This window comes from Orbicella franksi, chromosome 12, assembly GCF_964199315.1.
Source record: "Orbicella franksi chromosome 12, jaOrbFran1.1, whole genome shotgun sequence".
In the NCBI taxonomy this organism is placed as follows: Eukaryota; Metazoa; Cnidaria; class Anthozoa; order Scleractinia; family Merulinidae; genus Orbicella; species Orbicella franksi.
Window position 1 is genome coordinate 19,345,890 of NC_138156.1, and position 15,493 is coordinate 19,361,382.

At 39.7% G+C, this 15,493-nt stretch overlaps 1 protein-coding gene across 1 annotated transcript; it reads left to right on the top strand.

Annotated features, from left to right (window-relative positions):
* The first annotated feature begins 3,575 nt into the window (after nt 1–3,575).
* On the top strand, nt 3,576–14,626 carry LOC145464369 (glutamate receptor ionotropic, NMDA 2B-like). The gene is made up of 5 exons (XM_081448232.1): nt 3,576–4,672; nt 7,606–8,210; nt 9,011–10,064; nt 10,550–10,713; nt 13,955–14,626. Exons 1-5 carry the CDS (start codon nt 4,253–4,255, stop codon nt 14,400–14,402), a joined length of 2,691 nt encoding a protein of 896 aa, XP_081304358.1. The 5' UTR covers nt 3,576–4,252; the 3' UTR covers nt 14,403–14,626.
* The last annotated feature ends 867 nt before the right edge of the window (nt 14,627–15,493 follow it).

Here is a 15,493-nt window from a genome sequence, read left to right on the forward strand (position 1 = left end):
TAGACATGTCGTCCACAACCCATGGGTCCACAGCTCCACAGATCCACAGGTCCGCAAGTCCACAGTCCACAGGTCCACACTACGTACTACATACATGATAGATATTATGTTCAAAACCCACAACCCACAGGTTCACAGGTCCATAGGCCCACAGCCCCACAGGTCCACAGGTCCACAGGTCCACAGGTCCACACTTTGTTTACATACATGATAGATATTATGTCCACAATCCACAACCTACAGGTCCAAAGGACACAGGGATCCACAGGTCCACTGGACCACAGGTCCACAGGTCCATAGGTCCATAGGTCCATAGGTCTATAGGTTTACACTTCATACTGCATACACGATGGATATTATGTTCACAACCCACAACCATTTAAGACGTTAAAGCGTTTGGAAAATTGCTTATTAAAATGTTGCTTGTTCAGTGCAGTTAATCGGTGTCCTAGATAGCCAAAGTAAGTTCCAGATGTTAACACTATTTTCCGGCCGCCATATTGGAGGACTAAGGAGGTCCACCAAAATGGTGGCCCCATACTAGGCTCTATAATTTTGCGCGGAACATTTCGACGAATATCTCAACTTTGGGACAATGCACACACCTTTTAAAACTTGGAGAACTGTCTTCTTTATTTATCTTCTATTACATCACAACTTCTGACTTTATCCATTGAATGGTTTTTTATGTTATATTTTATTGTGTGACAGTGAAAACACTCTATAACGTAGAGTCAACCCTTTCCCGTATCGTTCTATTTTTAGAACTGTAATTAGCGTAAGGCCGCCAAAGGTCTCTTGGTCTCCCACGAAATATCTTGTTTCTACATATAGATAATGCAAAATAGACGGCAAAAGTTGGGTCTCAGTCTTTGTTGTAACAAAGAATGGTCTTAGCCCCGGCATCGTTGGGTATTGAAAAGAGGCCGTGTGAAAACTGCTGTAACGAAGAGTGAACTCATATTGTATGCGGACGATGCTGTTTTAATAGTTACTGCGTCGACACCCCAAGAGTGTAATAATGCCCTTCGACATGACTTCACTCTAATCTCCGACTGGTACACCAACAACAAATTAACGCTTAATGAGAAGAAGACTAAATTGATGCTTTCGGGTAGCAAGACAATGTTGTCTCCGTTTAATGACTTTCAGTTTTCTACTGATGAAGGGCAAATAAATCGTGTTTCATCTTTTAAGTATCTAGGCGTATTATTGGATGAGAAATGGAAATGGAAGATGCACGTCAATAGCCTCTTACAAAAATTAGGACATCGCCTGTCAGTCTTCAATCGAATCTATCATATGCTGGATCAGAAAAGTCTCACATCATATTTTAATGGCCTTGTCCTACCACACCTAGATTATGCAGATATTGTCTGGGGTGACCAGCCTGGTCTTACAACACAGATGAAACAATTACAATCTTTTCAAAATCGCTTTGCGAAGAAGATCGTTAAGTCGAAAATGTCATCAGCAGAGGCTCTGACGTCGTTGCGGTGGGTATCTTTACATGCGAGGCGGTTCGGTCATCGGTGTTGTGTTGTGCAAGATGCATTAAAAGGTAGCATCCCCGAACATTTCGGTGTATTCGGATCCACCATGAACCAACAACACGGTTATAATACCCGAAATGGCTACATGCCCAAAGTCAGTAGGCCAAGAACGGAATGGGGAAAAAGCAAATATATTATAAAGCCGTTAACGACTGGGCCACACTACCAAGTGCTTTAAAGAAACTGATGCCGAAAACTATTTTTAAATACAAACTGAAACAGTTTTTACTGAACCATTTTTAACTTTAGTTAGTAGTATTTTAATTCTTGTTTTAGTTTTTAATCTTAGTTAGCTTACCGCATAGATTTTGTTCTTTTTATTGTATTTTAGATTTTAATGTATTTTAAAGGTTTAACATTTATTTTCTCAGAGGACCCTCCTGAAAACCACCTTATGGTGATTGGAGGCCTCCTCTTAAAATATTATGTATTATGTATTGTTATTATTATTATTATTATTATTATTATTATTATTATTAAAACTCCTACAAGAGCTGTTTCTAAAAATGGAAAGATACGGGAAAGGGTCGACTCACAGGGTTAGTATAGGAGATGGAAGCTCAGGGTAATGGGCTCCTGATTTTCATATGAATGGCGAGTTTCGCACGAAGACCCATTTTAACACAGACGTCAAAGATTGTCGTTTAATTTTGAAGTTATGAAGCCAGATGTTAATTAACTGTTACGAGAAGGGAAAACAAGAAGAACGAAAGAAATGTTTGACCTTAAACGGTGGCAATAGACTTCCAGCAGTGTCGATCTCAGCCGGGGAAAGCCCATTCTCCTTTTTGTTGAGAAAAATGTAATTATCCATTCTTAAATCAAGAAAAAAAAAAAAACTCCACTCTCCCTATTCCCCCGGTAGCCTGAATTTCAACCCTGTACTCTATCGGTAGTGTACGAATTGAGGAGACAGCTTAGTTCAGGTTGTTCACCCACCCCGCTTTTTTGACATTGTATGGATTTCCCACTGCTACAGGATGACAGAAATCACCTGGAGAAAATGATAAACTAAAAGTCTGCGACTGAAATGTGGATCAACAACGCCAAATTAGAAGTTATAGCTAGCGTAAGGTTGTGGACACCTGTACAGCAAACCACGAAACCTGTTGGCAGGAATCCCTTCCTTTGGGGTTAATTGTTGCTAAGCAACACGAAAAGCTGACGTACCATTTTCTGATTGGTCGATAACAAAGACAAAACTACTGAGTTCAACACTCCACCCTTCAACGAGCATTTTCGTAAAAAGACAATTTCACTTGTGGCCTTACATAATTAAGATGGATTCCGCTCAATAACTGCAAAAATAATTTACTAAAAATCTACTCATAGCACGGTAGCCTTTTTAATACTATTTAAAACATTGAAACTGTTATTCATTTTTCTAGGTGACCCCGCAATTAAATCCCCAAGCATTCTCGAGAACTCTGATGTGTTATTGTATTTTTAACTAACGCGAAACGTCCGTTTTCATTGAAATATGGATAACTTCAAGTTCAATTTTCTCTCGCGGGGTCGGCTTGAGAGCTCAAGTCTCGATAAGTTCCTCCTACCTTTATTCAAAATATTACCATGCTACGACGGAGGTTGTTTTTTTGGTAACTTTATTTTTGCCATTATTGCTCGAACGTTCTGCGGAAATCACTGAAACGGGTAACCACGGACAACGGAAAGGTAATTTAATCTATGTCACTTTTAATTTGACAGCTTGAGTGGGGAACGAAAACACATTTACTGCTTAACAGAAGTGATGTTTTCTTTAACACTCTTAAAAAAGAACTTGGGCGCTTTAATTTCAGCTTTATATTTTACCGCAAATGCGCGCCTGTCATTAAAATGTTTACAATTTTGTCAGGTGTCGTGCTGAGTTTATAGACGAGCTATAACTGAAACTCAAATTGATTTTGCCTGAAATTAAGTAAAGCACTTCTTTGTGTTCAATGGAGAATAAAGCCGTATAAATCAGAAACAACTACGACTGCTTTTGAAATGCAAAGTTTGACTGACAAGGGCCAAGAGGAAACAATTTATTGTTACTATTTCTGGATTCTTTTTTAAAATGCGCAGAATATATTCATCACTCGTTTAAAAATCCTGGCGTCTGTAATTTTTGTGGTTAGTAAGATTGTAATCTTGCCAAAACCACGGAACGTCTGAACGAGAAACAAGGAGTGACAAGAGGTGTTTTCGACGTGTTGAAAGAGATAATAGTCTTCTCTTCACGTACTTCGAACGTTGAAACGTGTTTATCATATCAACGGCCGCCGTTCTTCACAAGCAAGGCCAATCACCGCACAGAGAGATGTTAGAAAGTGTTACCGTTGAAGACGGCAAAAATACGGCAATTCCCGACGATTGAGTTGAGTTCAATCGAACAAGAAAGGAATGAATTGAAAGTTGAATTTCACCTGTTCGCAGTACAAATATTACGTTATGTACAAATGGGCCCCGTTTAAGTACACAGTCGCGTCGAAATTTATCCAACTGCTACAAATCTTAAAGAGAAATAGCGTGCCGGCTTCGTCTCAAACTCGAGGTTATAATAGGTTTTAGACTCAAGAGGTTAAAGATTCTTACAATGCGAAATTTGCCACGGAAGGAAAACTAATACATTTTAGTAATGCAGTCTGCCACAGTTTACAACACGGTTCTCTTTCCTAGCGTTTTGCTTGTAATCTGGATTCTACAATACTGAAACGATGTGGCAGAGTTTCTACACGACTTGTATAGCTGCAATTTTTCTTCTTCAACAAATGTGTGGAAGGTTTAACGCAATAACGACTCCCACAGGACATCCGGTTGTAAAACTGGTTTTTATCTCGGAGGAAACTCAACACTACAATTTGAAGACAGCGTTTGAGTTTTTTGTGAAGAAGGAGAACGAAGGAGTTTCCACTCTTTTCAGTCTGGAGGGAATTATGATAGAATGGAAGAAAAACGATACGCCAAATTCAACATACGAAAAAATCCAAGAAAACATAATAAAGCAAAACGCAAGTGTCGTTATAAGTTTTTTGCCATCGAAGAATAACCATATACTTGTGAACGCATTGAGCAAAGCTGTTATTCCAATCATTGGGCTAGAGAGTTTAACGGAGGAATTCTACAGCAGCAAAAAGGTAAGCGAGCAAGCAAACACACTAAAGGACATTTCGTTTTTTTTTTTTTTTTTTGTTTCCTTTTAAGACTGCTATAAAAACATAGGCACCTCAGTGACAACATTAAATCCGCACCTAAATTGAAGTAAGTATTACTTACATGAGCGCGGTGATATGTCAATCTTTATGTAAAGCCCTGCCGACAGGAACATTTGTCAAAAATCACCCGATTCTCGAGTAGTGTAAATATAGGCTGCGATATTATGTAAGCGACCTTACATTAGGCTTTGATATGACTAACTTTTTTTCAATGGCAATTTCGACCTCAATGGCTACTTTAAAGAGTAAACAATTTTTTGCCGACTTCCAGTACCTGTCATTTTTCTTCTCATGCAAGCAGAAATTTTAATTTAGTTTCGTATTTGCAAACCTAAATAGCATTATCATTGTTTCGCACTCAGCCGGCCAATCGACAAATGTAAGTTTTTGAGCTCTCCTACGGCGAAAAAATTAACGAGTAATTTTACCTGGCGTGCGGGCAGAAACTTTCAAAATTTGCATGTCAGTTGCCTGGGAGCTGGACTGTGAGCTGGACTGTGAGCAAGAAAGGCCAATTAAAAACAAGCGGAATACAAGTATTAACGACCTGCCTATGAGTGAAATAGGAAAAGTTTCAGTGAAAATTAATATCTCCGTTCGATTGATCGATAATCAAAATATAAGAACTGAATTCGCTGATAGCTACACCATGAGAAAAACAAATTTTCCATTAATTGCATGCAGCGACCTGAAACTTTGCCTTTAGTCTAGGTTGTATTGGAAACTAATGGAACCATTTTCCTAAAAGCCGGGCAAAAAGCGCATAATTTTATTAGTTCACATGCAGATATACATAAAAGATAATTAATCAATGAATATTAATGAACTTCGTCTTATTTGATTTGTCTTTTCGTATAAAAGGTACTGAAGAGCAAAAGTAAAATTTTCGCACTTACAAAAGAACGCCACTTAATCGACGCGGGACAAAACTAGACTCCTTCGCCATATTTCAGAGAAGCCCAAATAAAACTCTATTACACCAGAGTTGCATTCATAAACTAAAAGGATTGCTCGACGTAGGAGATTAAACAAACAATCGGTCAATCCAAGGTCTAAAAATTTAATTTTATATGTCTGGGGCTTTTAGTAAATTCACCCTCTTTTATTAAAAAAATAGCAAACATTTAAGTTAACTGAACTTGAATTGAATCATAACAAAACAGCAACTTCCTTAATAATTGTTTTCAACGTGCACTGTTGTTTGCGGCCGTCCGGTGGGAACCTATACGAGCTTGTACAGCCGTAGCACACAAAAAAGCGTCCCTACTGTGTAACCAATTTCAGACTTTTCCATCGCTGGTAAACCGTTTCGCCGCTGTTGACCAAAAATAGAGCCTTGGGAGTCTTATATGTTAATTAAACACGGTTAGTTTTTGGTGTGAGAGCTTTGAATAATATATCAGCATTGTTCAATTTGATGTACGGTCATCATGGATTATCATATCGCTATTTTTAACCTTTTTAACCTCAAGGGTGCACAATCAGTAAAAACTAAAGAGTTCCTTGAATTCATTTTCAACGTAATTAGGAAAAGAACAACGCCATATAAACGTTGTGCTGAAAATGAGCTCAGTAACAGAATTTTGAGTTATTTTGGTCCCATACAAAAAATTACCTTTAAATTGAAGGAAAGCAGAAAATAATAGTTTGCTAAGATAGAAAAATACCAAGAGGTAATAAAAAAACATACAGGTATAGGATGGAGAAGATTGACACGGATTAAAAACGACGAATTTGATACATTGGGCTAAATTAGATGCGCAACCCTGACGTAGCTTTAATAGTTTTCATCCGCAGGTTTAAAAGTTAGAACCAATAGACCATATTACAGTTCTTTGCTCAGTGACCTGGCCTTTGAATGCCAGCGAGGCTGGAGTTGACCTTGTTTTGATACAGACCTCACTGCTCTGTTGTGTAAATCAAGTTGTTCTAATACTAACTAGGTGCATTTACATGACGAATGCAGAGAGGTCTGTATCAAGACAAGGTCACCTCCAGACTCGCTGCCATGCAAAGGCCAGGTCACCATGCAGATAATTGTAAAATGGTCTATTGAACTGTATTATTTAAGGTCATTCCACTGAAATAGAACCTGCCCTGAGACTTTTGTGAAACTTTGCCTATTGATTGTTTATATTATAGGAACTTAAATTTTGAAATAAAAATGAGGGGACCCCATGTTCGTTTTGGAGCAACAGTACCTTGTTTATACCCATATAAATCCTTATAATAGCACCATGATTGTAGTCACGATTGCTTGCTAAGTTCACGTTTCCGACGATTGCTTTTTGTTCTACACTGAGAATTGGTCCATATTTATTTTACACAGAGAAATTTGTTACTCAATTCAAAACAACAGAAAAATATGATAGGTCACCATACTCGTTTGCGAGAAAATGACAATTTACCTCTATGGCGAGGTCCAGCCGTAAAGAAAAAGCCGCCACGCAATACTGGGGAATAACCTTAAACATGATGACGTTCTTTGTTTGAATGGTCGCACACCAGTGATTCATCAGCAAACTCAACGTTATATTCCCAGTACCACATGGAAGTGCTGCTCAAAAGATTTCTTTTGCAGGTCACACACCAGAGCTTCATCATCAGGCTTAAGACTTTGATCCACTTTTTCGATACGTTTGAGCTTTGTAGCTCCAGTAAAAATTAACGATAAAGAAATCGTGAACACCAGGAAATATGAATTTAGACCAGACTAAGAACCACATTTAGTCTATTGAAACGAGGAACGCATCCCATTTATAAGAAAAAAACCGGATTTTCCGGTGGGAACCGGGCCTTTCCTCTATAGTCTACAAATAAAACTTTAAAAATGCATGTTCTTCTTTGCTCACTAGGAAGGTGCCTTATATCTGTCAATGCTTCCGACAGATGCTTTACAAGCCACTGTCATCAAGGAATTAATGCTAGAATTCGAGGAAAGTCGGTTCGCTTGTATCACAACTGAAACATCACGGAACGATGCCCTGTTTTCTAATCTCGCCCACTACACGGTAAACAATGGCCGACAAGCGGCCTCACCAAGGTGCATTATTCTCAGAGAAGACAATCTGATGGAAAAACTCAGCGCTGGATTAGCAGCCATCAGTGCAAGCGGCGTGCGGGTGCTCGTTGTACACTGTAAGAGCAATGAGAGTACTGCCATAATAGCGCTCGCGAGAAAATTCAGGTTTAAATTGCTGGGACAAGATTTTGTGTGGATTTTCACTGATAAAGCTGTTACTGCGGACGCAAAATCTTTTCCCGAAGGCTCATTTGGCATAGAAATCGCTCAAGGGATTGGAAATGCCAGTATGTTAACGTTATACAAAAGACTGTTAGAAGACTCGGTGAAACTATTTGCCAACGGTTTGATGAACGCGGTCACTGGCTTAACGCACAGAACAAAGTTGGAACGTCTGAAGGGGGAGCTTTTTACCACTCACAAAAGGCAGATTTACAGGTAATAAATGAATATATATATAAAAAAATAGCCTCAACTGGCGTGAAAATATGCTTAGATGTTTGTCCGCGGACATTATCTGTTCCGAGAAGCGAACAGTTTTTCGAGAGCGTAGCTCGGGGAAAAAACTGTGAGCTTTGAGGAACAGATAATGTCCAAGGACAAATCGAAACAAATATCCGAGCATATTTTCGCACCAAGTAGAGGCTACTGTGTTCATTATCCTTCAAATATTTTTTTTGCAACACACGCAGTTTTGAAAATTGGGGAAAATCACTCGAATATTCCTTAGGTTTAGCAGGGGCATATTCAATCACGTGATGCGTTCAGACCAATAGTGCTCGAGCGAAAATATTTGATGGATTATTAATGCGTGTGTCGTCTAACAAAAATCTTAAACTGAAACCATGTTAAGTTAAGGGTGGACTAGATTACAGGCCTCCACAAGGTGTGTCAAATGGATTGGGCGTTTTGCGCAACAACTGAAAATATAACGTCATTCGGAGTAACATATTAATAGCTCATGAAAATCTCTCTCAAAAAATTTTATTATTCCAGTGATTTTCCAGTGGCTCATTTTACTCAACCCAAATTTTAGTCTACGTCGAGGATGTTTCGGATAGTTTGATAGTGATAGATAATCTGACGCTTTTTCTCCATAATTTTGTCCATTTGGGTGCACTTGTAGTATATGCTCAAGGCGATCACGTGATTTAATAAGTTGCACCTTAGATTATAACGCTGAAGTATACGTCTGAAGGTTGCGCTATGAAATTCATCGACATTGACATATTTTGCAGGGAAATGGTATGTCAGAGTTTCCCTGGCCAAACGGGACCAGTCCAATTCAGTCGCAACGGGGAACGAACCTCATTCAGATTTACCATCGTCAAGGCCGTGCGACAGCACGAAGAGGCACAAGTTTGGCACGTCATGGGACATGCTTGTCCAGAATGGATCCATGATGACGGCCCACATAATCTAAAGGCCTTCTTACCAAAGGACCTACCCAAGCCGCGCCACTTGAGAATAGTGACCATTAAACACGAGCCTTTCACAGCGATCCACGACGTCTATTACAGCAGTAGACTGGGTACGAGTTGTCCGGCTAACACAGTCCCTTGTAGAGAGTTCAATAACGGCAGCCACACTTCCTCAAACACGGCTCACGGAGGATTGTGGAAACAAAGCGAAGGTGCCTCGAAAATCCTGTGCTGTTACGGTGTTATGATCGACATTTTGTTAAAAATCTTAGAAACTGAAGAGTTCTCGTTCGATCTTTACCTAGTCAAGGATGGAAAATATGGATCCCTGGACCCGGACACCAAACAAATGAACGGAATGATCGGCGATGTTTACCGAGGATTTGCCGATCTTGCTCTCGCAGTGATTACGATCACCGAAGAGCGTTCGGAGTACGTCGGTTTCACGACTCCTTACATCGGAACTTCGCTGAAGTTCCTGGTCAAGCGGTTTAAATCGAGGCCTAGAAATTTTGCGCAAACAATAAGCGACATGCGACTTATGAAATCCTTTAGCATGGAGTTGTGGTTTACATGTTTAGCAGCTTTCTGTGCCATTGCAATAACCGTATGGGGAATAGAGAAAGTGTATTATTACAGGGAACATAGAAGTCCGTATCTTTTACCCTTCGAATTCGTGGCTTACGTTTACGGTAACATATTTCATGTACCACTCACGAAAATTCAGGCCAAGACTTACTCCGTTCCTGTTGTGATGGTAGTAGCGAACTTTGCAGCCCTAGTGTTAGTGAGCTCGTACACGGCCAACTTACTGGCTTCTCTCATCACTGTGGAAGACATCACTGTCGTATCAGGCATCGGGGACGAAAAGGTAAGTTCGGTATATTCAGTTTGTGACTGTTAAAAGTTGAATACTTTGTCTACATTTTCTTTTTGATTGTTTCCAATCATCGACAAAGGAAAGCGCCCTCCTACCGAAAGAGAGACTTCTTTTCTAAACGTTAGATTAATTCTACAGGCATGCAATCAAAGAATATTCCTAGTCGGTTAGAACATAATCAGTTTTAACAGCTATAACTGACGTGTCAATATAGTGAAACTGAAAGAACTGCTAGCACGGCATACCTCAGTGATACTTACATTAGTTTAACGCTGGTAGCTCCAATAACGAAGCAGGGGCAATAAGAATCCTTCATGTCCTCAGTTGACCGTTGAGTGAGCCCAACATGGCGTATGTACATGGCGATAATCTGACGCCCCAATAATGTAGTGAAACGGATATAACTGCTGCTGCGGCATGCCTCAGTAATACTCATACTAGTTTAATTCTGATTTCCTCTTCTTTATTTCTCTCAGCTAGTAGATCCACCTGAAGGATTCACATTTGGAACTATAAAGGACACGAGCACAGAGGACTTCTTTAGAAAGAGTAGTAGTGCAAGGCTTAGAAAGATTTATGAAAACATGAAAGATCACAACGTGGAGACTTTCTCCGATGGAATGAAAAAAGTTCGATCAGGGTGGGTTTTATTATTATACATAAAGCACGTGACATTTATTTCTCTTGTTGAGATATATCAGACACTAAAGACCATGTTTGACCACATTTCCAAACACGGACAAGAGAGATGAAAATACGATTGGCAGCGGAGTATTTTTGACGAACTTCAAGGTGTTTGGAAATGTTGTCAAACACGGTCTTTCCGGCATTGTTTATATGTCTTCTCATGATCAATCGAAACTAAAACTAAGGCGAAAACGGAGAAATGATATTATAAATATCTATGCTAATTAAGATCAGATATCCAAATGCTCTCTCGGTCACGATTTTCTTTGCTGAACCTTATGAGAGTATAAATGGGGGTTTTGGTAATACAGTGAAACCTGTATTAAGCCGGCGGACCCCATATTAAGCGGACAACCTCTATTAGGTGGACACCAGCTTGAGTCCCAAAATTTTTTACCCACATTTACTGTAAAATAAACCTGCATTCATCGGACACCTCTGTTAAGCGGAGGTGGACACCAGTATTAAGCCATTTTGTTGCACAAAACCTGCAATAAGTGGACACTTCAAGGGCTTTTTACTTCTAAAGCTCAGCTCACGTTCAGCGATGTCGTTTTAAAGCTAAGTAGATTATTCCAGATTGATGCATTGGCTGACTGGGCATTGTGCTACAAGCAGTCTTTGATCTTACACTGTGTTACACTGACTTACAAAAGGGTTAATAATTGACTATTATTATATGACTTTGGCTTGTGGCCGATATAACGCGCGCTCTGATTGGCTAAGAGCGAGATCTGAGCCGCCATTATGCAGCCGTAATGCCCACGGGCCGATTACGGATTATGCAAATTAGGAAGAGCCCGGCTCGGAAAATTCAAGCGCATTGAAACGATGAAGGCCAATTAAAAAAGGTAAGAAAATTTAATTTAACTCCGAGTAGCTAAAAGTTTAGGGATTTTTCCTTAAGGTGGTATGGTACCCTCAATATGGACCAAAAAGTTTGTTTAAATATGGTAAAGAAAGATCAATTGTGTGCTATTGCACTCAAGAAGACAAATTAAATTTCTAGAGTTTTACTCAAAATGGTTGCTATGGAAACCAGCCACAGCCTTTTGAAGAGTGTTTTATAGTATTGACGCCAACACTTCCTGCTCTTTTACAAAACAAGAATTGACTGTCAAATAAGCATATCATGTAAGTTTCTGTTTTGTTCTGTGATATGAACCTAAGTTTTGACAGTTAACTCTTATTTTCAGTGCTTTTTACAGCTTTATTTGGAAATAACCTTATTTTTTACCACACCCAGTGGACAAATCATCTCATGTCACGTGACAGACCTTAAAATGTTACGATTTTTTTGGTTTATATCATCGCGACACTATTGGTCTTTGATGAGCCCAAGTTTCGGAAATTCTACTTAAAAACCTTGCAAAGTAGAAATGTTGGCGCGAAGTCAGTCGGTACAAAAGTAAACTTTTGAGAAAAATGCACTTTAAGTTTCTTACACGAAGTATTAAGCATTTAACGAGCCACAAATAGTCGGGAGAGGGTGCAGATTGGATCTCGGGGGAGGGGGTGCAATGGTTGTTCTATTTTGTAAAAAGTTACCGCAGTTGTGGGAAATATTCCTTGTCATAAGGGAAATGAATGAGCCTGTGATGGTAATTCGAGGCAAAGCTTTTCACAAATAATTATACCAATCGAGTTGTGCATGTCTTAAAAGTTTTTTCTAAATAGTTTCGTTCATATAAGTTAAAAATAATCTATATTTTTGGTCACGTTCTTATAGTAAACAGTCGTTGCTCGGCTATGGCCGTTGCCACGTGAAAAAACTTATACCACTGTGTACTTTCCTTAAATTTCACACTCATCTAGAAGGAAATTCGGCAAGATCGTTTCAAAATGTTTTTGACAAGTCCTCAAGGGTCTTAAGTCTTGTATTTCCAAAAAATTGAATTTTTCATGAAAATCGCCATATTTTAGGGTACCATACCCCCTTAATAAAATTTGTATAGAAGTCGTTTTTGACTTACCGGTAACCTTTGCGGGCACTAGTGAAAAAAAATCAAGGTTTGCCGAGTGTTGAGTAAAGCTAAAATCGCTAAGTGAAAAACACCACCGGCAGATGTGTCACGTATCCTGAGCAGAACACCACGAAGAAACTTATAAGTTATCATCTTAGTCACAACAATTACCGAAATATTGAACTCCGTTTCAGTTCTCATCAAATAGATTCCCTCGCTTTAACACAAACAAGTGTAAATCAGCTTCCAGGATCATCAGATGTAAACAATCGGGCGGTTTCTGTCGGTAGCAGCGTTTCTGATACCTGCAGGAAGTTTTAGACGCTCACAAGGCTTGAAAAGTTCATTCATAAGTCCCAGAATGAAGAAGGCCAAGATATCTTGCCGAAAGCGAATGCGAAGATCGAGTTATTTTGAGGAGTGCATTCTGAAGCGTTCGTATTTTTTTTCCCCGAAAGACCGTTGGTTTGGACTATTTTGAAGCACTTTCTGTCTTTTCTATATGCGTTGACGTTTCACCACAAAAGTTGGAAAAACTCCCTCATCAAGTTGTGGCACCACATTACTAAAATACCTTTTTGAGGCTGTGACAATCATTTTTCCCGTGAAGAAATACAGTGGTAAAGTTCATTGACTGTGTAGTTTTGCCCTGGGTTTGAGACGATGAATGAATCGGTAAACGCGCGCATCGCCGGACGTAAATTGACAACTTCCGGTCGAATAATTTTTTTTTCTTTAATTCGTGAGTCATATAATAAGTAGTTATTATTGCACAATATATAAGAACCTGCTTAGAGCGGACACCTTATTTAACGGATACTAGTGAGGCCGGGTCCCAAAGGTGTCCGCTTAATACAGGTTTCACTGTACTCAATTTGAACCGGGCGAGCTCCATCGCTTTCATGCGAGACAAGTCTAAAGGTACAAGGTAACCTAAACCCTGGCCGAGCAAATTAAGACTATGCGAGGTCTTCTTTTTCCCTTAGTACGTCGACTGAGAGGTGAATACAAAAGAGGGAGAAAAACACAAAAAACGGCTTCTCAAAAACTGCAAGGGAGCGAGTTGCGCGGTATAGGAACTGTAAACAAAACTAGTGGAGAGTGAATGACCTTTTTTTCCACGTTTTCGCGCGTTTTGTCCTCAGTCCACAACTGCTACATACTTGAAACAAACCATGACGCCTGATCACAGATTCACTCTGACATAAAGTTCTTCCCTCCTTTTCACAGCGAGCTCAAAGTCTTCATTGCCGAAACGGACGCTGACGAAGACTCTAATTGCGAGATCAAGGAGGACGGCGTCCCTTTTGAATTATCAGGATTTGCTTTCGCGCTAGCAAAGAACTCTTCGTGGAATCATCAAATATCTCGAGCAATTCACAAACTCAATGCTCACGACACAATCCCTAACATCTTTCTTAAATGGACAACGACAAGATGTAAGGCATCTCAGCAAACAGTCATTGCGCAGAGCATGGGCCTTGATGAGTTCGGAGGATTTCTGTTCAACACCGCTATGATATGCTGTGGTTGTTTTATTCTGATGTTGGCCGAGATTCTTGTTTATCGTAAAATTACAAGAACTAGACGCAGCTTCAGTCCACAACAGAATGGGGTAGTGCTTAACGCAGTGACTTTGCCCGAAAGCTCGTCTATGACGAGCATTCTAAATAATTAAACAATGATAATACTGATATGCATTGATATAATGCTTCGCTTTCCAACGTTTATGTTGCCAATAGGATATTTAATAAAATTACCGTGTTCTTCTTTGTTGTCAGATATTGTGGTATTGCAGATTGGTTGTGTTATAATTATTAGAGAGAAAATTTCGCAGGCCTGAAATGTATCACGTCACGGGTTGACCTGGACTTCAGATCTAGAGGTCTGGACTCGAGCCCTGACCGGGGTCATTATGTTGTGTTTTTAAACAAGACTCTTAACTCAATGCCTGTCTCCACCCAGGTATATAAATGGTAGCGGCGAACTAAATGCTAGAGCAGGGGTGGGGGGGGGGGTAACCCTGTGATAGACTAGTATCTCACCCGTGGGGGGTTGAAATACTACTAGTCACTGTTATGCATTTGGAGACTGGAGACAAGCGCCGACCTGATGTGCGAATGGGCTCGAAAGCGCAGTGTACTTGTCTCACAGCTCGACAACAATGACAAACAAAATGGTCGCAAATTGCAGAAACGGGTCCCGCAAAATTTCTCACTGACGTTGCCAGGTAACGTGAATACCATTTTAGGAGCACTTACAATTGGTCGTTGTGTAACGTGATTAGACATAATAAGAAATAAAACTTAAATGCTTCCACAAAGATTTAGTAATCACAGCACTTACTCTCGCTTACTGAAGACAGACAAAAATCTAAAGGCATTCATCGCTTTCAAGAGACTAAAATGCCGTTATTAGAGACCAAGATGCGTCTATAGCGAAGTTTAGAAGGTGGAAACTGAAAGGTCACAGTTAGAAAATATAACGGGGTAGTTTGTTTGCAATGTTAGGGAGAAAAACGACTAAAAACTGAAATATCAGGAGGCAGGTCTAATTGGCGTAACTGAGAAGTAATAGACAATTTGTGTTAAGTGTAAGACAAGTATCGGCCTATCAGAGTTAATTCACTGAAAGTTTCCTCTGACATTTTGCCACTTGTAACAACCGATCGAATTAAAATTGAACGTTGGTTTGCTCGACGTTCTTGTCGAGTTCTTTACATGTAAAACACTGACGCGTTTTACATTTCAATTCACATCATTTCACTGT

Bases quoted from the DNA above. Each gene is read 5' to 3' on its own strand.
- LOC145464369 (XM_081448232.1), top strand. From the start codon at position 4,253: ATGTGGCAGAGTTTCTACACGACTTGTATAGCTGCAATTTTTCTTCTT. The intron at 4,673-7,605 runs GTAAGCGAGCAA...TTTGCTCACTAG, and splicing joins AATTCTACAGCAGCAAAAAG to GAAGGTGCCTTATATCTGTC. The intron at 10,065-10,549 runs GTAAGTTCGGTA...TATTTCTCTCAG, and splicing joins CAGGCATCGGGGACGAAAAG to CTAGTAGATCCACCTGAAGG.